Raw genomic sequence first — 26,291 nt, forward strand, 5'->3', positions numbered from 1 at the left:
CAGTAAACAGCTTGTATTTAATAGTATTCAATAGAAAAGGTTACTTAAAAACGCAACAGATTGATATCTATCCTAGAGCAGAACCCTCGTGTCGGCCATTTTGAATAGGATCCGACTTACGACTGGTTGGTCGGAACCTATCTAGGTCGTAACTCGGATAGAGGCTGTATTTATATATACAGGCACTCCTCGTTTAACGACCTACTCGGTTAACGACAACTTGGAGTAACGACGGGCTTTATGACGTTTAACGTAAATCTCCCGAAGTTACGGCGTCGTGTACGATAATTAAGTTGGCTGAGGCAAATTTGTATGATGTTATAAATTAACTTGTACGGTGGATATTAGCTGTGAGGTAAAGTATTCTGAAGCTTAGGTCTACATTACCATCCTGCAAGCTGGAAAAACTACCTGGGGTACAATATATACCGGTAGTGGTAAATTTTTAGTTTCGACCAAGGGCACAATATAGCAATAGAAAATTAATTATTAATTTTGTAAATTATAATGTATCAACGTAATATGCAATTTTGTGAGCGGAAATAAAAAAAAGGTGCTAATTTTTTTTTCGTAAGTAACGAAGTCATGTCGGACGAATGGTACACCATGTTTGTTATGATAGATGCCGATGTCGAGGAAATGAAAGGATGATAAATTCGCCTAACCTAAACTAAACTAACCTAACCTGTGTTTGATAAATCATTACCTGCAAATTAAATGTCATCCGGCTCGTCCCCGTTGTCGTCGTCGTGAGAGACATTGGCAGACGACAAAATGGCGTCCCGATCCTATGCTACCGACTTCGTTCATTAGCATATTTTCTTGTAGCATGGTATTTTTTACTTTCATTTCCGCCCACAAAATTGCATATTACGTTGATACATTTTAATTTACAAAATTAATAATTAATTTTCTATTGCTATATTGCGCCCATGGTCGAAACTAAAAAAAATACCCCGGTATTCAATATGGAATGTCAGCATACGCGGATTTGGTCATATACGGTAATTTCGGGAACATAACCACCGTAAATAAACAGTAAATAAAGCTTTAATGTACTGTATAAAAGAGGGAAATACACGAAAATAAAGATACATGTATTGCTGGACATTGTACATACAGTACATGTACGTATATGTATACACTTTCGCTTAACGACCAATTCGGTTAACGACGGCGCGCTGGTCCCAATTGTCGTCGTTAAACGAGGAGTGGTTGTATATATATATATATTATATACTGTATATATATATATATATATATATATATATGTATGTATGTATGTAAAGACAGACAAATATGGAGGTGAGGTGGCAAAATGAAACGTTAAGGCTAGAGTAGTGAGTTTATTCAGAACCAGATGTTTCGACTTCTTGGGCCTTCCTCAGTGGACTGAATACAGAATAAGAATCAAAGTCCGTCAACAGCTTACATTGTGATCTGACGACCCTGTGTGACCTCATCCCGGTCTTGTCCCCCACACTCGCCAACTGCCAGCTGTGTGGACGTTTGGGCCCAGGACACGAACCCCGTACGAGAATTTGTTGTTTTCTCGGTGGCAATGTATGCCGCCTCCAAAGCTTTCCTTTTCTTTTTTCCCAGTTTCCTATGTAGAACGTGGGCTTTCCAGTTTGGTAAATAATTTTCTTCATTGATATGAACTGCTTGGGCATTTGATGTTCTGTGATATTTCACATCCCTCTTGTGTTCTTCTAGTCTTTTGTCCACGCCATGTTCTACATAGGAAACTGGGAAAAAAGAAATGGGATAGGAGGAAAGCTGTTAAGAGCAGTCAAGAGTTTTTACGAGAGTAATAGAGCTTGTGTTAGGATTAGAAATGGAGAGAGTGAATGCTTTGAGGTAAAGGTGGGACTTCGTCAGGGATGTGTTATGCAGTACCTCCCAAAGTGCCTTCCTGTCTACCCTGTTGTAAGCCTTTTCCAGATCCATAAAAGCCAAAAAAACATCTTTCCATTTTCCTATAGCTTTCTCAAATATCTGTCTTACCTCAAAAATCTGATCTACACAACCTCTACCTGTCCTAAACCCACACTGGTCCTCTCCTAATCCTCTCAATCAAGACCCTCCCATAAGCCTTCCCAACATATATATACATACATATATATGTATATACATATATATAATATATATATATATATATATACATACATACATACAAGGGAGGTAGCCACAAAACAAAGGCATAAAAAACACGCCCACCCATTCCATCCCCTACATACTCCACTCCCATCCACCCCCTTTCCTCCCTCTTATCTTGGCTCCTCCTGGATGACTGGTCATCCCTGCATCTTGCCCACTGCCCTGGGTCAGAAGCAGTGTCGCAAGACACAGCATATCCATAGCAAGGCCGCATCATTAAATCAGCGACCTGATGTGTGTGTGTATGTATATGTGTATATATATATATATAGTACCAGACAAAAGTGATGACTGGGCACCTGTCGCGAGGAAGCGTAGTGGTCAGAGTCACGTTTAACAATCAGTTGCTCTTCCTTTCCTAAAGAGTACCTTCTGGAGACGCTCAGGTAGCAAACGGGCTAAGTTTTGACACATTTCCAAAGATATTCTCTCCCAACTAGCTCTCACCTCTTTCTCTAATTTCTCATAAGTGGACACATCCTTTCCTTCCAAATTGGTTTTTACTAGGGCCCAAAGGTTCTGAATTGGGTTAAGATCTTGGCTTTGTCCAGGCTAATCTTTAACATGTTCAACACAACAATCATCAAACCACTCCATCACAATCTTAGCCATGTGAGAGGTTGTACCATTTTGCTGAAAAATTTCAGCCTGGCATTTTTCCATAGCATCAGGTAGGTGATCGCACAGTAATTCAAGATATGAAAACTATTAACACTTTCATCCGACCGTTTAGACACCAACACTAATTCACTCTTGTCAAATCCACTAAAAGCACCCCAAAACATAAGCCACCCTGGGAACTTAACGGTACCCTGTGCGTAGCGTGGGTCGAGTGGGTCACTCCCCCGATGCCAGTACACATTGCCGCTCTACCCATCCACAATAGTAAAGTTACTTTTGTCACCACAGCACCTTCATCCTGTCATCCTGACTCCAATCTTGATATTTCTTGGCAAAATAGACCCACTTGGCTATGTTGGATTTCTTCAGGATGTGTTTCTTCACAGGGCGGCACCTCTTGTAATTCAGGTCCTTGATGCAGCAGTGTACTGTCCTCACAGACACACCATCAAACAGATCTAGGTTGTCATGCTTGATTTTCCTGGCTGTGGTTCTTGGAGTAGACTCCAAAGTACATTTCAAAATATTGTGGGCCCAACCTGAAGTCTTCTTAGACCTACCAGACCTTGGTTTTGAAGATGGCAAGTTGTTCCCTCCCTCCTCATAAAACCTGGCAACCCACTGGCGCACTGTTCTCTCACTGGCACCAATTTGATGCACTATTTGTTTGGTTTGCAGACCAGATTCCTTTAAAGCAATTATCTGAGCAACAGCTTCACATGAATATTCCCTCCTAGAGGTCATATTAGAGTCATAGGGATGCCTGGAGTGGTAGAAATGTGACGCGTTAAAGAGAAAATTCTCTGAGCACTCACCACAGCAATCCTCTTCCCACAACAGCTAGATGCACACTAACCACCATTTTGTGCTGCCATGTGACTCAGACTATCCTACACTACACACAGCCTGGCCATCACTTTTGTCTGAATTCAATATTATCTCCTATGGGTATAGTTATAAAATGGGCAAAATTCTTGTCCTCCCACCCCACCTGGCCATCATTTTAGTCCGGTACTGTATATATGTGTATATATGTATATATATATATATATATATATATATATATATATATATATAATGTAAATGAGAAAAGGAAACACAGGAAGCTTAGTCTGAGTTTATTCCTGACTAGTTTTGGAGATAAGCTTTGGGGAAAAAAAAAAAAAAAAAAATCTCTTTTTATGACCAATGACAGGTAAGTTCTTGAGTTAGTCCTGCAAGATGGACAGAGAAGCTGCCCATTTTGAATACCTATCAATCCCCTTTCCTCTATCAGAAGTGCAGCCCCAAGGGTCTGACACTCAGTCTTCAGATTGGGTCAAAATATCCCTGTCAAGTTCAACTCCCTTTACACTTATCCCTATAGGGAGAGCTGACAGCTGGTGACTGCTCTCCTCTCCCTACCACTTTCAGTCGATGACATAGAAATAGTCCCACACTGATACAATACAGGCATCAGAGATCTGTGGGAGGTTCCATAAACCATTGCTAGCCACTGTGGGGCTGTGGGTTATCTGCTGCTTGAAATTTGAAGCAACAAGTAATGAAATTATATGTATATACAGTGCTCGACAAAAGTTCGCGGCGCCTCAGCGAATCTAAACAAAAATGCACAAAAATGTAATTAATCATTATATTTATTGGATTTTTACTCACCTAATACTTGGTTGGGAGTCCTTTGCGCTTTAACACAGCCTCAAGACGACGTGGAAGTGAAGCAGCTAGGTTGTGGAGGGTTGTAGGCTCAAAATTATCCCAGATTTCCTGAATGGCTGCCTCGAGCTTGGGTATAGAGCTGACGTCTTTGCCTTGTAACCTCTTCTTTATAATGTGCCACAAATTTTCAATTGGGTTCAAATCAGGGCTATTACCTGGCCAGTCCTTTATAAAGTTCACTTCACAGTCGTTGAGCCAAGTAGTGATGGATTTAGCAGTGTGGCAGGGGGCACCGTCCTGCTGAAAAACTGTGGCACCTGTTTTTTCAAATGATTCAGGTAAATTTTCACACAGAAGCTCCAAGTACACGTTTTGGTTCACTTTTAAGTTCTTGGGTAACACTACTAATGACCCCAAGCCCTTGCCACTGAAACAGCCCCACACCATTAAAATATCAGGGAATTTGACAGTACCCTTGACGTACCGAGGGTCAAGCGGGTCACTTCCATGTCGCCGGTACACCTTTGCACCTTGGTTACAGGTGACAATGAAGGTGGCCTCGTCAGACCACAAAACGTCAAGCCAGTCGTCCTCAGTCCAGTGAGAGTATTTCTTTGCAAATTCAATCCTTCTGGCTTTCTGCTTCTTGGTGACAAGTGGCTTAGCAACAGGCTGGTGACTCACGTACCCAAGCTCATGCACCCTTCGTGACACTGTCCTCACAGACACCTCACCAAACACCCCAGGGTTCTGTTCCTTCACTACTTCGGGATGAGGAAACAAAGAAGGTTGTAGAAGAGAAGAAGAGAGCTTTCACAGATTGGTTACAAAATAGGACAAGGGAGTCATATGAGAGGTACAAAGAAAAGAAAAGAGAAGTAAAGCAAAAGCTAAAGGTTGCAAAGAGGAGAGCAGATGTGAAATGGGGTAAGAGTATGACAGAAAATTTTGAAAGTAATAAAAAGATGTTTTGGAAAGAAATTAAGAGAGGAAGAGGAGGTGAATCAAGTAGAGAAGAAAAGGTAAAAGGTGCAGATGGACAGATGATAATGGAAGAGAAGGCAGTAAGGGGAAGATGGGCAGAATATTTTAGGGAGTTGCTAAATGTGAAGGAGGATAGGGAAGGGAAGATAGCTGCAGTGGGAAATGCGAAGAAAATGAGAGTGAGGAGAATGGAGGAGAAATAAGGAAGGATGAGGTGAAGGCAGTTGTTAAGATGATGAAAGCAGGTAAGGCACCTGGTCTGGATGGATGCCATGCAGAATGTCTGAAAAAGGGAGGTACAGTTGTGGTGGACTGGCTGGTGAGGTTATTTAATGTTTGCTGGAGAGAGGGTAGAGTGCCGGAGGACTGGAGAAGTGCCTGTATAGTTCCTCTTTACAAGGGAAAAGGGGACAAGTGTGAATGTAGTAGTTTCAGAGGGATTAGCTTGTTAAGTGTAGTTGGGAAGGCTTATGGGAGGATCTTGATTGAGAGGATTAGGAGAGGAACAGAAGGAGTAATTGGTGAGGAACAGTGTGGATTTAGGACGGGTAGAGGTTGTGTAGATCAGATCTTTGTGGTAAGATATGTGAGAAAGCTATAGGAAAGGGGAAGGATGTTTTTTGGGCTTTTATGGATCTGGAAAAGGCTTATGATAGGGTAGACAGAAAGGCACTGTGGGAGGTTATGCAGATATACGGGATAGGAGGAAAGCTTCTGGGAGCTGTCAAGAGTTTTTATGAGAGTAGTAGAGCTTGTGTCAGGATTGGAAATAGAGAGAATGAGTGGTTCGAGGTACAGGTGGACTTCGTCAAGGATGCGTTATGTCACCCTGGCTGTTCAACTTATACATGGATGGGGTGGTGCGAGAGGTAAATGCAAGGGTAGTGGGTCAGGGATTGGAGATGGTTAAAGAAAATGGAGAAAAGTGGGAGGTGAGCCAGCTGTTGTTTGCTGACGACACTGCGCTTGTGGCAGGATCGGAGGAGGGATTGAGGAAGTTGGTGGCAGAGTTTGGGAGAGTATGTGATAGAAGAAAGCTAAAGATAAATGTGGGTAAAAGTAAGGTGATGAGATGTACAAGGGGTGAAAGTGGCAGTAGACTGGAAGTGAGCATTAAGGGAGAGCGACTGGAGGAATTGGATAGTTTTAGATACTTGGGTGCAAATGTGGCAGGAAAAGGTGGAGTGAAGGTGGAGGTAGAATGTAGATTGAGAGAAGCGAGTAAATGCCTTAGTGGATTAAAGAGTGTAATGAGGAATAGACATTTGGGAATGGATGCTAAGAGGAGACTGTATGAAGGAGTGATTGTGCCAACAGCACTGTATGGGGCAGAAACATGGAACATAAGAGAAGAGAAATGGAGTTTGAATGTGTTTGAGATGAGGTGTCTGAGAAGTATGATGGGGGTTACTAGGCTAGATAGAGTGAGAAATGAGGAGGTGAGGAGGAGAACAGGGGTGGAAAAGGAGCTGGGAGATAGGGTTGATGAAAGAATATTAGGATGGTTTGGACACATGGAAAGAATGAGTGAAGAAAGACTAGTAAAAGAGGTATGGAAGGCAGATGTGGAGGTAGTGAACATGAGGGGATGCCCTAGGATGAGGTGGATGGATGGGGTGAAGGGGGCTTTGGGGAAGAGGGGAATGTCTGTTGAGGAAGGACGGGAGAGGACAGAAGACGGGTGAATGGAGAATAGTTGTATATGGATGATGTTGTGATTGCATGAGGTGGAATGGGCAGGGGGATGGGGGGTGAGGTTGTATGTGTGAGCAAATTTTGATGCAGCCCGAAGGGATTTCTCCCCGTCCTCTCCTTTTATGCAATGGGGGGACGGAGAGGGGGGTTCACCGATTTAATGAAGCGGCCTTGCTGTGGATGTACTGTGTCTTGCGATACTGCTTCTGACCCAGGGCAGTGGACAAGGTGCAGGGATGACCCGTCATCCATGAGGTGCTCAGATAAGAGGGAGGGTGGAGAGGTGTGGAGTGTATTCAGGGATGGAATGGGTGGAAATCATTTTGTGCCTTTCCCTTTTTGGCTACCTCCCTTGTAAGGGGGAAAAAGCCTTGGTATATGTATGTATATATATATATATATATATATATATATATATATATATATATATATATATCAGGGTAAACTTATGTAACACATTGGTAAATTAAACTTAAAACCACTAGTGGAAAATAAGATTTGAAGGGAAAAAATTCTGTATATTTCAACCACTCTGTGGTTCTCTTCAGCAAATAGATTACAAAATCCTTATACTTCACCTTTTGTAATCTATCTGCTGAAGAGGACCACAGAGAGTGGTTGAAATATACTGAAAAAATCTTTCACTTCAAATCTTAATATATATATATATATATATATATATATATATATATATATATATATATATATATATATATATATATATCAAATAATTCTGACTCATCTCTGGATTCGAACCTGGGCTCGTGAATTCTCACTGCCATTGCCTTACCGACTGAGCTACTGACCCTATAAAATTCACCAACCTGGAAGTAAATCTACTTCCCGGGGAACTAAGTTCGAATTCGGGGACGACAGTTGGAATTATTTGATCAACATCACCATCACTGGTGATTCTATTCATATATATATATACATACATACATATATGTATACATACACATACACACACCCTCCCATTTCCTCATCCATGTAGTGAAAAAGATACATTTATATATGCCAATAGTTTGTATGTTTCACCCACAATCACCCATGACTTTGCTGATACATATGTTAGTGGACAAGGTGTCCTATTTTTTCCCCGTTTTGTAATTCATTGTCTTTTTAACTTTTGCCTATTTCCATTATATTGCATGTTTCTGTATGGAGTTCATTTTCAGTGATTACCTCCATGTTTATATATTTCCCAGATTTTTTAACAATTTGTGTCTTCCTCATCTTTTATTCTTCTCATGATCTTTACATTGCCTGCAAACACATTAGTGTAGTTTGTCATACTACAAAGGATTACAAAGGCGGAGCATGCCGACAGGAGACCTTTTGATCCATATCTAGGTCGGATGCGAAAAAAAAAAATCATATTAATAATAAAATAATAAATAAAAACTATAGTAATGTAAATAACAAATAAAATACATAAATAAATGCATAGGTATACTTAAATAATAAACAAACAGGTAAATAGTAAATAATAATAAATTGACATATAACTAATAATAAATGAAAATCAGACAGAAAATGATAAAACAAAAACAAATAATATAAGATAAATTAAAATCATTACAGCATCTTACTTAGGTATTTATCTAAATGATTCTTAAAGCTTCGAACTGAACTACATTGCACTACCTGTGCAGGAAGTTTATTCCATTCATTAACTACACGGTTGGCAAAGTTGTTTCTACCTACTTCCAAATGGAATCTATTTCCGGACAGTTTGAGACCATTGTTTCTTGTCTGATTCTCATTCAATGTAAAAATTTGGTCACTTTTGATGTCAATTCCCTTTAGAATTTTAAAGACCTGTATCAAGTCACCTCTGAGTCTACGTTTTTTTAGGGAAAACAGATTCATATGTTTTAGTCGATTTTTGTATGATTTATTTTTGATATTTGGAATCAGTTTTGTGGCTCGCCGTTGTACTTTTTCCAGTCTGTCAATGTCTTTAATGAGATTCGGTGACCATACGGAAACAGCATATTCCAAATGTGGACGAACTAACGATTTATATAGCTTGTTAATGAGTGATGGACTTTTGAAATCAAAAGATCGCACAATCAGTCCCAGAATCTTATTTGCTTTCTCAGAGGCTGAAATACACTGCTTGGATGATTTGAGGTCGTTACTGATAATTACGCCGAGATCTTTTTCACTATCCACTTTTGTTAACGAATTTCCAAATATCTTGTAATCGTACTTACTGTTATTTTTACCTATGTGCATTACCTTGCATTTACTTGTGTTAAATTTCATTAGCCACTTTTCAGACCATTGCTGTAATTTATCTAAATCTTCTTGAATATCTAATTTGTTTGAGTGATCATTTGCCACTCCGCACAGTTTTGTATCATCAGCAAATTTGGAAACAGTAGATTTTAGTCCATGGTCTATATCATTTATATATACTATGAATAGAAATGGCCCAAGAAGGGAACACTGAGGAACTCCATTTGCAACACTTTTCCATCCAGAAGTTTTTCCATTTAAAACAACTCTCTGTTTTCGACCATTCAACCAATTACTAGTCCAACCTAATAGGCTACCACTTATTCCATGCAAAGCTAATTCAGTAAGTAGTCTTTCGTGTGGTACGGTATCAAAAGCTTTTGCAAAGTCTAGATATACTAAATCTATATTGTTTCTTTTGTCATAATTCGAGATAACTGTGTTGTAGAATTCGAGTAAGTTAGTCACGCAAGAACGTTTCCGTTTGAAACCATGCTGGCTATCATTTATCAAACGGTTACTTTCTAAATGATGTTCGATAGCATCTCTGATGATAGTTTCCATTATTTTTCCTACGATTGAAGTCAAACTTATAGGCCTATAGTTATTTGGTTTCTTTTTGTCACCTTTTTTAAATATGGGAGTAACGTTAGCTAGCTTCCATTCTCTTGGGACATCTCCAGATATGATGGATTTCTTGAAAATAATTTCTAATGGAACAACAATCTCATTTTTCATTTCCTTTAAGATTCTTGGATGCCAACCGTCAGGCCCTGGTGTTTTATTAACTTTGAGTTTATCTATACACCTTTTAATTTTTTCTTTTGTTATATTTACCGTAGTAAGTTTACCCTAGACTTTTCACAGGTTTCAGTTTGGAATTCACTTTGAGGTGTTTCGTTTACGAATACCGAGCTAAAATAATTGTTTAAGATATTACACATTCCTTCATTTGAATATTCAAGTTGGCCGTCAGCAGATAATAGTGGACCAATGTGATTCCTAACAACCTTTTTATCTCTAATGTAACTATAGAATTCTTTGGGATTCTCTTTGGATTTATCAGCGATGTTCATTTCGTATTGTCATTTTCTTTTTCTTATTGTCTTTTTTAAATCTCTCTGTATTGCTACATAACTTTCATAGTCATTAGATGCACCCGAGCACTTATATTTCTTATAAGCCTGTCTCTTTTTAGCAATACTTTTTTCAGTTTCTTTGTCGAGCCACTTTGGGCGAGCCTGATTTGGGGGACGTCTGTCCTTAAAAGGAATGTAAGTTTGAATCATCTTAGTGAGCGTATTTTGAAATATTTCTCACATCTGATCTACAGGTCTTTCGTTTAATTTTGCCTCCCAATCTGTAAGCTGAAGCTCCTGACGTAGTCCCATGAACTGAGCTTTACTGAAATCGGGTATTTTAGAAACACAAGTATCTATTCTAAAATTGTTTAGGAGTTTGAATCTTAAGTTCTCCAGTATCTCCCAATTTCCATAAATGTGTTGTGAGCCACCTTGTCACATATGTTCTCATCATCTAAGTATGCATTCAATCCAACCCTCTCTCTTCTTTAGCACATCAACCAAAGATTGGCAGTTTGGATAAATATGATGTTTCAGTTCTGAAACTGAATTGCTTATCTGCCAGTGTTCTCTTCAAAATATGTAATCACAATTCTTTCACAGTTTTTAACTTGTGCTGGTCAGTGAAACTGGTCTGCAGATCAATAGATTTTCTTTGCTTCCTTCATTTATGAGTTGAAGGTAGTTGTTAAGATGATGAGAGCAAGTAAGGCACCTGGTTTGGATGGGTGTCATACAGAATGTCTGAAAAAAAGGGGTATATTGATGATGGACTGGCTGGTGAGGTTATTTAATGTTTGTTTAAGAGAGGGTAGAGTGCCAGAGGACTGGAGGAGTGCCTGTATATTTCCACATTACAAGAGAAAGGGGGACAAGTGTGAGTGTAGTAGTTTCAGAAGGATCAGTTTGTTAAGGCTTATGGAGGATTTTGATTGAGAGGATTAGGAGAGGAACAGAGGGAGTAATTGGTGAGGAACAGTGTGAGTTTAGGATAGGTAGCGGTTGCATGGATCAGATTTTTGTGGTTGCATGGATCAGATTTTTGTGGTAAGACAGATATGTGAGTGTCACAACTGCACCTCTAACCTAAAATAATCAGTTAGTAAATAAGGGACCTGGGAGGACAATAATAACTCTTACAGATATTGCCTCATCCCTTAAAGGTGGGTGACAAATAGAATTTATAATTATCAGTATCATCTATATCATATATCATCACTATTGAGGTTAGGTAAAGATAGAGGTAATTATTTTCATATATTGAACTAAAAGTTATATTGATTATATCTTCATTACATGTTAACATAATTCTCATACATATTCTTACACATGTGAGATAGAACAAAAATCTTGATCACCATTAATTGCATCCAGTAGATCTATACTGAGATTCTGATCTCCACAATATCATTATTCATGAATTTAATTTAACACAATGGATAACATAAGCAAATAAATCCAGTCATTATATTAAATACATACTTTAATGGATTGTACTCTGTATTAATCTCATTGGAATAGCTCACCACCATGTGGCTGCAATGACATGACGTGTATACATGAATATTAAACATGATAATTGAATATCACTTGAATCTTAATCATTCTAGATAATAATGAACTTTCAATACAATACAAATTACAAGTTTACATACCTTATATAATTTGCTCTTGCCTTCTTTACAACAACCCCCCCATTTATTATTGATCACATTGAGCATGTATCTATGTATTCCCACTTAAGCCAATACAACATATGGATTGTTTACTTGACTGTAAGAAGGAAAGAGAAAGCATAAATCCACTCTTGGTTCCACATTCAAATATAAACAAGTTCCTACAACAGACCTGTCAACATACATACATCGTAAACACAAATCATACATTGTTCATACATCACAAGAAATTAAAGCAAATACTTCCTTGAATTCTCATACACTAATTAGAATGTAACTATCTTACATATATAACATATATGCAGATATGTTCACCTTCAAAATACTTTGGTTTCTCGCGACTACTGCGCAAGTGTAAAGTGAAAGAAAACTGAAGACACAACACAACACACACAGGGGTAACTATGGTACAGTAACAGTGTTGCAACAATTTTAACTAAAGGAAAAAAACCTACAAGAAAGAAATATAATAGAATCCTGCTTAATATCAGGCACATTTGATAAAAATATAAACTTAAGCTAAGGTCATCTTAAATGTGATAAATTGGTAACCCAAGTGGTCACCAAGATCTTTCTGCCAGATTGAGCCTTATGTGTTGGTCAGGTCAATAGAGGTAAGGTCATCCCCCCTTCTCATATTGTATTGTCTCCCCCCTTCCCCCCTTATGGTTGCCACCTGATACATACATATACCAAGGCTTTTTCCCCCTTACAAGGGAGGTAGCCAAAAAGGAAAAGGCATAAAATCATTCCCACCCATTCCATCCCAAAATACACTACACACCCATCCACCCTCCCTCTTCCCTCTTATCTTAGCACCTGGATGATGGGTCATCCCTGCACCTTGTCCACTGCCCTGGGTCAGAAGCAGTGTTGCAAGACACAGCACATCCACAGCAAGGCCGCTTCTTTAAATCGGCGACCCCTCCCCCTCCGTCTCCCCATTGCATAAAAGGAGAAGACGGGGAGAAATCCCTTTGGGCTGCGTCAAATTTTGCTCACTCATACTACCTCACCCCCTCATGCATCACAACATCATCCATATACAACCATTCTCCATTCACCACTGTCTTCTGTCCTCTCCCGTCCTTCCTCAACAGACAAAGGATTACAAAGGCAGAGCATGCCGACAGGGGACCTTTTGGTCCATATCTAGGTCGGATGCAAAAAAAAAAAAAATCATAATAATAAAATAATAATTATTAAAAAAAACTATAATAATGTATGCAACAAACAAAATACATAAATAAATGCATAGGTATAGTTGAATAACAGACAAACAGGTAAACAGTAAATAATAATAAATTGACACATAACTAATAATAAATGAAAATCAAACAGACAAATGATAACAAAGCAAAAACAAATAATATAAAATAAGTTATAATCATTACAGCATCTTGCTTAGGTGTTTATCTAAATGAATCTAAAAGCTTCGAACTGAACTACATTGCACTACCTGTGCAGGAAGTTTATTCCATTCATTAACTACATGGTTGGCAAAGTTTTGTTTCTTGTCTGATTCTCATTCAATGTGAAAATTTTGTCACTTTTGATGTCAATTCCCTTTAAAATCTTAGACCTGTATCAAGTCACCTCTGAGTCTACGCTTTTTTTAGGGAAAACAGATTCATATGTTTTAGTCGATTTTCGTATGATTTATTTTTGATATTTAGAATCAGTTTTGTGGCTCGCCGTTGTACTTTTTCCAGTCTGTCAATGTCTTTAATGAGATTCGGTGACCATACAGAAACAGCATATTCCAAATGTGGACGAACTAACGATTTATATAGCTTGTTAATGAGCGATGGACTTTTGAAATCAAAAGATCGCACAATCAGTCCTAGAATATTATTTGCTTTCTCAGAGGCTGAAATACACTGCTTGAATGATTTGAGGTCGTTACTGATAATTACGCCGAGATCCTTTTCACTATCCACTTTTGTTAACGAATTTCCAAATAACTTGTAATCGTACTTATTGTTGTTTTTACCTATGTGCATTACCTTGCATTTACTCGTGTTAAATTTCATTAGCCACTTTGCAGACCATTGCTGTAATTTATCTAAATCTTCTTGAATATGTAATTGGTTTAAGTGATCATTTGCCATTCCTTACAGTTTAGTATCATCAGCAAATTTGGAAACAGTAGATCTTAGTCCATGGTCTATATCATTTATATATACTATGAATAGAAGTGTCCCAAGAGCGGAACCCTGAGGAACTCCACTTGTAACATTTTCCCATCTAGAAGTTTTTCCATTTAAAACCACTCTTTGTTTTCGACCATTCAACCAATTACTAGTCCAGCTTAAAAGGCTACCACTTATTCCATGTAAAGCTAATTCAGTAAGTAGTCTTTCGTGTGGGACGGTATCAAAAGCCTTTGCAAAGTCTAGATATACTAAATCTATATTGTTTCTTTTGTCATAATTCGATATAACTGTGTTGTAGAATTCTTCCCCAAAGCCCTCTTCACCCCATCCATCCACCTCATCCTAGGACGTCCCCTCATGTTCACTCCCTCCACATCTGCCTTCCATACCTCTTTTACTAGTCTTTCTTCACTCATTCTTTCCATGTGTCCAAACCATCCTAATACTCTTTCATCAACCCTATCTCCCAACTCCCTTTCCACTCCTCCTCACCTCCTCATTTCTCACTCTTTCCAGCCTAGTAACCCCCATCATACTTCTCAGACACCTCATCTCAAACACATTCAAACTCGTATAGACACGGTAAAGGAAACATGGACTGGAGGTGAAACTTTTATTCCTGACGTTTTGTCTATCGACTTTGAGAAAGTCGATAGACGAAACGTCAGGAATAAAAGCTTCACCTCCAGTCCATGTTTCCTTTACCGTGTCTATACAACTTGTTCACATGGATTTACATTCAAACTCCTTCTCTCTTCCTCTCTTATGTTCCATGTTTCTGTCCCATACAGTGCTGTTGGCACAATCACTCCTTCATACAGTCTCCTCTTAGCATCCATTCCCAAATGTCTATTCCTCATTACACTCGTTAATCCACCAAGGCATTTACTCACTTCTCTCAATTCACATTCTACCTCCACCCCCACTCCACCTTTTCCTGCCACAATTGCACCCAAGTATCTAAAACTATCCAATTCCTCCAGTCGCTCTCCCTTAATGCTCACTTCCAGTCTACTGCCACTTTCACCCCTTGTACATCTCATCACCTTACTTTTACCCACATTTATCTCTAGCTCTCTTCTATCACATACTCTCCCAAACTCTGTTACCAACTTCCTCAATCCCTCCTCCGATCCTGCCACAAGTGCAGTGTCGTCTGCAAACAACAGCTGGCTCACCTCCCACTTTTCTCCATTTTCTTTAACCATCTCCAATCCCTGACCCACTACCCTTGCATTTACCTCTTGCACTACCCCATCCATGTATAAGTTGAACAGCCAGGGCGACATAACGCATCCTTGATGAAGTCCCACCTTTACCTCGAACCACTCACTTTCTCCATTTCTAATCCTGACACAAGCTCTACTACTCTCATAAAAACTCTTGACAGCTCCCAGAAGCTTTCCTCCTATCCCATATATCTGCATAACCTCCCACAGTGCCTTTCTGTCTACCCTATCATAAGCCTTTTCCAGATCCTTAAAAGCCCAAAAAACATTCTTCCCCTTTCCTATAGCTTTCTCACATATCTGTCTTACCACAAAGATCTGATCTACACAACCTCTACCCATCCTAAATCCACACTGTTCCCCACCAATTACTCCTGTTCCTCTCCTAATCCTCTCAATCAAGATCCTCCCATAAGCCTTCCCAACTACACTTAACAAGCTAATCCCTCTGAAACTACTACATTCACACTTGTCCCCTTTTCCCTTGTAAAGAGGAACTATACAGGCACTCCTCCAGTCCTCCAGCACTCTACCCTCTCTCCAGCAAACATTAAATAACCTCACCAGCCAAGCCACCATCACTGTACCTCCTTTTTTTGACATTCTGCATGGCATCCATCCAGACCAGGTGCCTTACCTGCTTTCATCATCTTAACAACTGCTTTCACTTCATCTTTCCTTATTTCTCCTCCATTTTCCTCACTCATCACGGTCATTTTCTTAGCATTTCCCACTGCAGCCATCTTTCCCTCCCTATCCTCCTTCACATTTAGCAACTCCCTAAAATATTCTGCCCATCTTCCCCTTACTGCCTTCTCTTCCGTTATCATCTCTCCATCTGCACCTTTTACCTTCTCTTCTCTACTTGATTGGCCTTCTTTTCCTCTCTTAATTTCTTTCAATACATCTTTTTATTACTTTCAAAATTTTCTGTCATACTCTTACCCCATTTCACATCTGCTCCCCTCTTTGCCTCCTTTACCTTTTGCTTTACTTCCCTTTTCTTTTCTTTGTACCTCTCATATGACTCCCTCATCCTATTTTGTAACCAATCTGTGAAAGCTCGCTTCTTCTCTTCTACAACCTTCTTTGTTTCCTCATCCCACCATTCACTACCCTTCCTTCTATTTGCACACTTTATGACTCTCTCCTTGAACCATCCCCATTCCTCCTCCACACCTAGCTCTACTCTATCCTTCACTCCCTCCCACTCCTCCTTCAGCTTCTTTTTGTACTCCTCCTTTTCCTTTTCATTCAAAGAGTTCACTCTAAGAACCTCCCTACCTTTTGTCCCTTTCCTCGTTCTCCATCTATCCTCCACTCTCAACTTACCTTCCACCAAAAAATGATTTGATATTCCCCCACCCTCTCCCCTAAGCACATGTACATCCTTGACTCTTCCTATAATAATCCTATTTACCACTACATAATCCATTAAAGCTCTATCTACCACCCTTCCATCCACCACCCTCTCCCATGTGTACTTATGCTTGACTTTCTTCCAAAACACTGTATTTGCTGTCATCAACTCTCTAGACACATTTCCACCATCAACTCTCCACTATGATTCTTTCCTGGAACTCCACATTTCCCAACCACTCCACTATGATTCTTTCCTGGAACTCCACATTTCCCAACCACTCCATCAATTGGACCATTTCCTACCCTAGCATTAAGGTCTCCCAGTAATAATACATTGACATTTCTCCCTAAATCCTCTATGCACTCATTTAAATCTATCCAAAATGCCTCCCTTTCTTCTACACTCTTCTCACTGCCAGGCCCATATGCACTTACAAAGACCCACATCTCCTTTCCCAGTTTCACCTTCATCCACATTATCCTTGAGGAAACCTCCTTCCACTCCACTACACGTTTACCTATCTCTTCACTTACTAGAATAGCCACCCCTTCCCTCCCTCGCCCTCTCTTCACTCCTGATAACCTCCCACTTACACTCCCAAACTTACACTCACCCTTCCCTTTCAACTTAGTTTCACTCAAAGCCAACACATCCATCTTTCTTCTCACAAACATACTACCTATCTCTTCCCTTTTACTCTCATCTGTACCACATCCACCTACATTAAAAGACCCAAACCTTAGGGTGCTGGTCGGAAAACTCCCAGACCCTCTTATGCCTTTACTTTTTCTTTTAGGAATGTCCCCTGTGGGGCTGCAAGGAGAAGGATGCCTAGTCCCAATCCCCGTCCCTTTCTTCTCGCCTCTTACGATCCAAGTGGGAATACTTGGTGGCAGTATTCTTTTCCCCCACCACAGAAAAAGAATACTCAGAGAAATGGTACAGGAGAGCAACAAGGGGTTGGGGGACAGCATAACGGAGGGACAGTTGTAGTATAAAAGTGTCATCATTTCTCTATGAACAGAGTTTTCCTCTATCATAGACAAAATGATGTGTGGCTCTGGTCCATAGGGGTGCCCCATATAGACCCTAAAGTATCAACTGCATGCTACTTTGCCACAATAGCAAGCAGCCAATACCCCACCTGATAGTTACATTTAAACACAACTCTGTATCTCTGTCACTTAGTCTGAAGATGTAATATATGAAAGTACTTACTGTCTACAAGTTTCCCTTCTGTGGTTATTTTGCATATATAATATATTTGTGCTTTGACTTGCCATTTCTCAAGGGAGAAAGGGTCTTTGGTGTGTGTGTTTGTGTATGTATATATATATAAACGTGTGTTTGTGTATGCATATATATAAATGTGTGTGTATTCATATATAAAAAAATGTATATGTATATATATATACATATGTATATACATGACCAGGGGGGACCAACTTGAGTTTTTTCAGTATGTGCAATCACAATTTAATCATACTTTGAAGATTGTTTCACTGATTTATTTATTTTATTTTTTATTTTTTTTGCAGGTTCGAACAAGCATAAGAGCCAGTACTGGTGATGGCTGCAAATAGTCCTGCACTTCAACTAGTTGTATGGATTTTCAGTAGCTCTTTGGGTCTGCCAGTAGTGGTTTGAATCTACATAAGTAAATCCAGAAGTAGCTGTTGGGGCTGACATTTGGATTTACTTGTAGCTCTGTAGTTCAAAGAAAGGGTAAATACTGTATTTTGGATCTGCAAATAGTGTTCAGCACAGCATTATTTTTGAGCCATTATTATTTTTCAACCTTGGGTCATGTAGCTAAAAGCTGTGTGGAACAGGAAGTAGCTGTTTCAAATTACAATGTCGCCAGTTTAGTACTCCTTGCTAGGAATTCAAAGTTGATAATTTAAGTGTGACTTCAGGGCTGACCAGAATGTTATCAAAACCTGTTTGGGAAGATGGATTTGAAGATAGTCATATGAGAAACTGTATGCATCAAAAAGTGAATTGATACAGGAACAGCAATGTTGTAAATGGAAATTTAAAATCTTGAGTCATACAAGAATCTTTATGCATCAGAAGAAAGTTGTTTGAAAGAAGGTCTGTAGATAATGTTGAGTTAAAAGAAATTAGATTTTTTCACTGAGGGTAAGGTGTTGATGAGGAATGTAGTCAGTACTAGAATGAGAATACTGATTGTACTGTATCATTTTTATTTTATTTTTTTATTTATTTATACTTTTGTCCTGTGAAATGTTTCAAGTGATATAATTTAAAGATACCATTTGATATATATAGATGAATGCTTTGGATATATCTACTGTGATTTGTAATGTAGGGATGTGGGAATGAACATATTCAGCAGTATTAAGAGTGTATTTTTTCTTTAATTTAAAGAATCATGCATAAATATAATTAAATGATATTTGAATTGATATAGGATGTCCCTACATACCAAGTATGTAGTAGTTATTGGAGTGTATGTCTGATATTCATTGGAGACAAGATTGGGTAGTAAACTCGTGTCAAGTATCAGTGAGTATATGAGTCTCGGATGTAGTTGGGTCAGGAAAAGTGAGTTCACAACATTGAAGGCACATTTAATTGTTGCCAGGCCCAAGCAGTCTCAGACGTATTTGAAGTCTTTTTACCTCATATTTTGAAGACTAATGGAAGGAAATGTCAGTCTAGCACAAAGGAGTTTTTGGGATACATGCATATTGTGAAATATTTTAGGTCATTTTTGGTCAGAACACCTGTGGGCCTGAAGTATAACACAGGGTTTCAGGTGGAACTGTTTCAGGACTTTTTGTTTTTCAGGAACAACAAACACTGCCAAGTTTTATACATTTGTGTTGTCTTACTTAATATACAAAACCTTGTGGAGGCAGGGAATAGACAAGTTGCTTTTGTTGGAGTTGGAAAGTGATATGTGTTTCCAGTAAGGTTCATATTATGCATAAGCAATGGAAGTGCACAGAGATAAAAAGGATCAGTTATGTGCCAGAAAAATACTGATCTTGTGAACCCCTTCAGCAGTGAGGCTGATCTCCCAGCTCAGAGATATAATATAGAACAAAATTGGATGAGATGTATAGAAGTGTAACACCTCGTAATCTTGTAACACCTAAATTGAGTAAAATTTCTATGCATGTAAACCAGGTTAAAGTCCATAATATATGTCATCACATTGAAGGGGTTGTGAGTGCACCAACTTTGATATTACATCAGCAGTGTAGCATTCAATGTATGCTACCCAAATGCTCCAAAAGCTAATGTTTCTTGCTTCATACCATAAAAGGTATTGAGTTGACTGTACCTATCTAGATTTTATGTAAATGAAAGATTGATTCACCATAAGCTACCTTGAATGTGAAGGTGTTGTCATTGGTCAATTGAAAAGGATCTATTTTCCCTGGTGTGGAAAGTATACAAGACTGCTGTGGTTCAAACTACCTTTCTCTGAAACCCAGTCTTTACCTCTTGTTTGTTCAGAGACTGTCCCCAGTCTGTTGGAAGTGTCATGTCAAAGTGTTCAAATAGCTTGCATCTGTATCATTGCTTGTTCAAAACTTCAGATGTTTTTCAGGTAAGATGACAGAAATTAATATTCAAAAGAGAACTATTGTCAGCAAAATCTGCCTCTCAATACATTTCTCGCACTTTGGAAACTGCCAGAGGGGGGAAGTTGTTCATGCTGCCTCCCAGGTATCCAGGGACTACAGCATATCTTATTTATTGTCATTTTTGACAGCACCACACTGTTATGACAATAGGAAGTGTGACGGGGGCAAGGACAGGGAAGCCCTCTGTAGGGTGATAACAGCTCCTTGCTCCAGCTTTTCACGGGTCTTCCGTCTCAGAAAGCAGAAGCTGCAGCTACATTGGTGGCAGATGGTGAAGTGTCACCACCACCACGGTCACAGCCAGTTGTGGTTGTATGGCTTTGTGCCGTCGATGTTCATAGTTCCTCCTGCCTCACAGTGTCTCATCATTCCTGTACCACTCCTACAGCAAGTTATTAATCTAGACAGTCTTTTATATCAAGTCTATATACCCATTATGTGCAAGCTCCTTAAGTTTTGTGACCTTTGTATTTAATGTAAATAGCCTTGATCAAGTCTTCTTGTAACTATTAAATATTATTTGAAGTATATGCTAGTTTCCTTTGTCCTGACACGTACATACACCAAGAGCTTTTTTCCCCTCACAACGGAGGTAGCCAAAGTGAAAAGGAATAATCCCACTCCCTCCCACTCTATTCCCATTCACCACCCCTCTTTTCTTGGCTCCTCCTGGATGACTGGTCATCCCTGCATCTCATCCACTGCCTTGGGTCAGAAACAATGCAGCAAGATACAGTACATCCACAGCAAGGCCACTTCATTTGACCGGTGACCCCCCCCCCCCTCCATCCCCTCGTGCAGAAAAAGAGAAGACGGGGCAAAATCCTTTCAGGTTGTGTCAGAATATCATTTGCTTATAACCACTCCCTAACCCACCCATCCCCCCACCCACTCCCTTCCATGCATCACAGTATCATCCATTTGTCCTAGTGATAAAGTTAATATTGTATTGACTGAAGTGGGGTTAGGTTCTCCTACTCACCTCAGATAAACTAAGTGCTGCCTCACCACCTCAGTTGCTGCCTTACACTTGAGTGTAAAGTAGCATCTGAGACTGACAGCATATTTCCCTCTTATCTAAGCATAAGTTCAGGGTAGCCATATAATGAAGCAGTGCGGATAAACCAACTCGAAATGGTGAGCCCTGCTGTGAAAGAACTCCGTCTCACTGCATTGCCTTTGACTTGAAGAGTGTGGCACAGATAGGGATGACCTTTGCTAAGATGGGAGGGGCAGTAAAATGGTTTTAGATGGGTTTATGCTTTGACTTGGTCACAATCTTAAGAGGGGAAAAGGCATTTTGCTATGCATATTAATAGAGGGGAAAAGGTATTTTGGCAAGTATGTATTTAACAGTAATTTTATTTTTCCTATTATTAAACAAAAGTTATTACCTAGACTGTCTGGCCGAGCAGTCCCGTCTCCCTAAGGAATGCCATGGCATGCATGATTTGAGTCTCACGCTCAGCCAAATTGCTTGAAGCAAGAAGCATAAAAGCAATCAGGGTCTGGTAGTGTCGTTCCCTCCTGTGTAAACTTAAAGTATCTATGTTCAAATTTGCTTGCATATTCATTAATACTCTTGCCATTTCTTCTGAAATTATACAAATTATGAAACTCTGCAAAGTGATGTCAACCTTTGAGGTAAGAACAATGTGTCCAGTTTCTCAATAATACTCTTTACACTATTTTCACTCTTCAGAACTGTTAATTCAATTTCAGAAGATGCCGTCCTGGTCTGGCCAGTTAATGATAAGTATATAGCCAATACCTACTGATCTTTAGCTAAATCAGTTAACTCACTCCATATGCTTGTATCTTTTAGCCACTTATCATATTCAGATTCATTATCAAACTTAGGAGGGCACTTGGAAGAGGCCATAACTACGCTCTGCTACCAATATTAGACCAATCTTGCTCCAGTCACCTCTTCCTTTATACTGGGGACCCAGCATTCCACATAGCAGCTCAACATAGTATAGTGGGTGTGCTGTGTTTGTGGAGGCTGTGGCAAGTGTTTGTGTGCCTCTCATGTCAAGGTCATCCTTGACTTTGAGGACTTTTGTTTCATAGCGTAGGTGGTCTGTCAGTGCTGTAATTGTCCTAGTGTAGCAGCATCTTTGTCGTGGGACCACCCCCAACCCCAAGAGTTGGGGCCAATTGGCCACAAAAAAATCCTCTGCCACAGACTCTATGCAGGTGGCACCAGTCCCTGGGAGTAGTTTTGGTTACCTGGGTGAGTAGCACATCCAGCTTCAGTTGTTGGGTCCTGCTGTGGAAGAGCTGGGTCTTGCTCCATTGCTTCTGATCTGAGCAGTGAGTGACAGGAATGACCATCCACAAGGAGCTAAGAAGGGACAACAAATGGGTGTATGGTGGGTCCATGCCTTGACTAGGCTCGCTCCATTAAAAGGGAGGATTATTTCATTCATTTATTTATTTTTTGTATATGTATGTATTGGTAGTCAGTCAGTTGCTTCTCTACTCTTTGCATTGACCTGGTGTGAGTAGACCCCAAGGAGTACCACAAGGAAGTGGTGAGGCAGCAGTTAGCTTAGGGTTGTGGCTCAGTGGCTATTCTTTTGTTGCTGCAGCATTTTTCTCTCATTTAGGGGGCTATGGGTGGAGGGAATGCATTTGGGTCAGTGGGGATGAACAGGTAATGGGCAAGGTGTTGAGAGGGGACTCATCATCCTATTGATGGAAAGGTATTATAGTGGGGCAGGGATGCAGCAGGAGGCTTTGTTGAGTCTAGGAGGGCTTCCATTCCCTTCCTTCCTCTGTAATTTGCATTTACCATTTTTGTTGTGGCCACAGATTGGGTGACCTTATTAACCACTTTAGTATGAGTCAAATTCTCACATGCAGCACTGGCTGCCATATGTACAATGCATCACACTACTTACATACATACATATACCAAGGCTTTTTCCCCCTTACAAGGGAGGTAGCCAAAAATGAAAAGGCATAAAATCATTCCCACCCATTCCATCCCTGAAAACACTCCCCCTCCACCCTCCCTCTCATCTTAGCACCTCCCGGACGATGGGTCATCCCTGCACCCTGTCCACTGCCCTGGGTCAGAAGCAGCGTCGCAAGACACAGCACATCCATAGCAAGGCCGCTTCATTAAATCGGCGACCCCCCCCTCTCCGTCCCCCGAAGCATAAAAGGAGAAGACGGGGAGAAATCCCTTCTGGCTGCGTCAAATTTTGCTCACACATACTATCTCACCCCCCATTCCACCTCATGCATCACAACATCATCCATATACAACCATTCTCCATTCACCCCTGTCTTCTGTCCTCTCCCGTCCTTCCTCAACAGACATTCCCCTCTTCCCCAAAGCCCCCTTCACCCCATCCATCCACCTCATCCTAGGACGTCCCCTCATGTTCACTCCCTCCACATCTGCCTTCCATACCTCTTTTACTAGTCTTTCTTCACTCATTCTTTCCATGTGTCCAAACCATCCTAATACTCTTTCATCAACCCTATCTCCCAACTCCCTTTCCACCCCTGTTCTCCTCCTCACCTCCTCATTTCTCACTCTATCTAGCCTAGTATCCCCCAACATACTTCTCAGACACCTCATCTCAAACACATTCAAACTTCTTCTCTCTTCCTCTCTCATGTTTCTGCCCCATACAGTGCTGTTGGCAAAATCACTTCTTCATACAGTCTCCTCTTAGCATCCATTCCCAAATGTCTATTCCTCATTACACTCTTTAATTCACCAAGGCATTTACTCGCTTCTCTCCATCTACATTCTACCTCCACCTTCACTCCACCTTTTCCTGCCACATTTGCACCCAAGTATCTAACACTATCCACTTCCTCCAGTCGCTCTCCCTTAATGCTCACTTCCAGTCTACTGCCACTTTCACCCCTTGTACATCTCATCACCTTACTTTTACCCACATTTATCTTCAGCTTTCTTCTAACACATACTCTCCTTAACTCTGTTACCAACGTCCTCAATTCCTCCTCTGATCCTGCCACAAGCGCAGTGTCGTCAGCAAACAACAGCTGGCTCACCTCCCACTTTTCTCCATTTTCTTTAACCATCTCCAATCCCTGACCCACTACCCTAGCATTTACCTCTCGCACTACCCCATCCATGTATAAGTTGAACAGCCAGGGCGATATAATGCATCATTGACAAAGTCCCACCTTTACCTCGAACCACTCACTCTCTCCATTTCTAATCCTGACACAAGCTCTACTACTCTCATAAAAACTCTTGACAGCTCCTAGAAGCTTTCCTCCTATCCCATATATCTGCATAACCTCCCACAGTGCCTTTCTGTCTACCCTATTGTAAGCCTTTTCCAGATCCATAAAAGCCCAAAAAACATCCTTCCCCTTTCCTATAGCTTTCTCACATATCTGTCTTACCACAAAGATCTGATCTACACAACCTCTACCCATCCTAAATCCACACTGTTCCTCACCAATTACTCCCTCTGTTCCTCTCCTAATCCTCTCAATCAAGATCTTCCCATAAGCCTTCCCCTTCCCAACTACACTTAACAAGCTAATCCCTCTGAAACTACTACATTCACACTTGTCCCCTTTTCCCTTGTACAGTGGCACTATACAGGCACTCCTCCAGCATTCTACCCTCTCTCCAGCAAACATTAAATAACCTCACCAGCCAGTCCACCATCACTGTACCTCCTTTTTTTTAGACATTCTGCATGGCATCCATCCAGACCAGGTGCCTTACCTGCTTTCATCATCTTAACAACTGCCTTCACTTCATCCTTCCTTATTTCTCCTTCATTTTCCTCACTCATCATAGTCATTTTCTTAGCATTTCCCACTGCAACTATCATTCCCCCCCTATCCTCCTTCACATTTAGCAACTCCCTAAAATATTCTGCCCATCTTCCCCTTACTGCCTTCTCTTCCGTTATCATCTCTCCTGCACCTTTTACTTTTTCTTCTCTACTTGATTCACCTCCTCTTCCTCTCTTAATTTCTTTCCAATACATCTTTTTATTACTTTCAAAATTTTCTGTCATACTCTTACCCCACTTCACATCTGCTCTCCTCTTTGCCTCCTTTACCTTTTGCTTTACTTCTCTTTTCTTTTCTTTGTACCTCTCATATGACTCCCTCATCCTATTTTGTAACCAATCTGTGAAAGCTCGCTTCTTCTCTTCTACAACCTTCTTTGTTTCCTCATCCCACCATTCACTACCCTTCCTTCTATTTCCTCCTGTCCTTCTTGTTCCACACACCATCCTTGCATATTTTGTGACTCCCTTCTTGAACCATCCCCATTCCTCCTCCACTCTATCCTTCAGCTTCTTCTTGTACTCCTTCTCCTTTTCCTTTAAAGAGTTGACTCTAAGCACCTCCCTACCTTTTGTCCCTTTCCTCTTTCTCCATCTATCCTCCACTCTCAACTTACCTTCCACCAAAAAATGATCTGATATTCCCCCACCCTCTCCCCTTAGCACGTGTACATCCTTAACTCTTCCTATCATAATCCTATTTACCACTACATAAGCCATTAACGCTCTATCTACCACCCTCTCCCATGTGTACTTATCTTGACTTTCTTCCAAAACACTGTATTTGCTATCATCAACTCTCTTTCTAGACACATTTCCACCATCAACTCTCCACTACGATTCTTTCCTGGAACTCCACATTTCCCAACCACTCCATCAATTGGACCATTTCCTACCCTAGCAGGTCTCCCAGTACTATTACATTGACATTTCTCCCTAAATCCTCTATGCACTCATTTAAATCTATCCAAAAGGCCTCCCTTTCTTCTACACTCTTCTCACT

The 26,291-nt window shown here is 40.2% G+C and overlaps 1 protein-coding gene across 8 annotated transcripts in view; it reads left to right on the forward strand.

Moving 5' to 3' along the window:
* Nucleotides 1-21,014, forward strand: part of yem (yemanuclein) — a 167,310-nt gene extending 146,296 nt beyond the window's left edge. For all 8 annotated transcript variants that reach the window (XM_076189097.1, XM_076189094.1, XM_076189095.1 and 5 more), the window contains one exon: nucleotides 18,405-21,014. In XM_076189097.1, coding sequence (XP_076045212.1) covers nucleotides 18,405-18,436 — 32 coding nt within the window. In that variant the 3' untranslated portion in view covers nucleotides 18,437-21,014. The remainder of the gene's footprint in view (nucleotides 1-18,404) is intronic.
* Nucleotides 21,015-26,291: the final 5,277 nt, after the last annotated feature.

The sequence above is a fragment of the Oratosquilla oratoria genome, chromosome 8 (assembly GCF_046742065.1).
Source record: "Oratosquilla oratoria isolate Oo_2021 chromosome 8, ASM4674206v1, whole genome shotgun sequence".
Lineage (NCBI taxonomy): Eukaryota > Metazoa > Arthropoda > Malacostraca > Stomatopoda > Squillidae > Oratosquilla > Oratosquilla oratoria.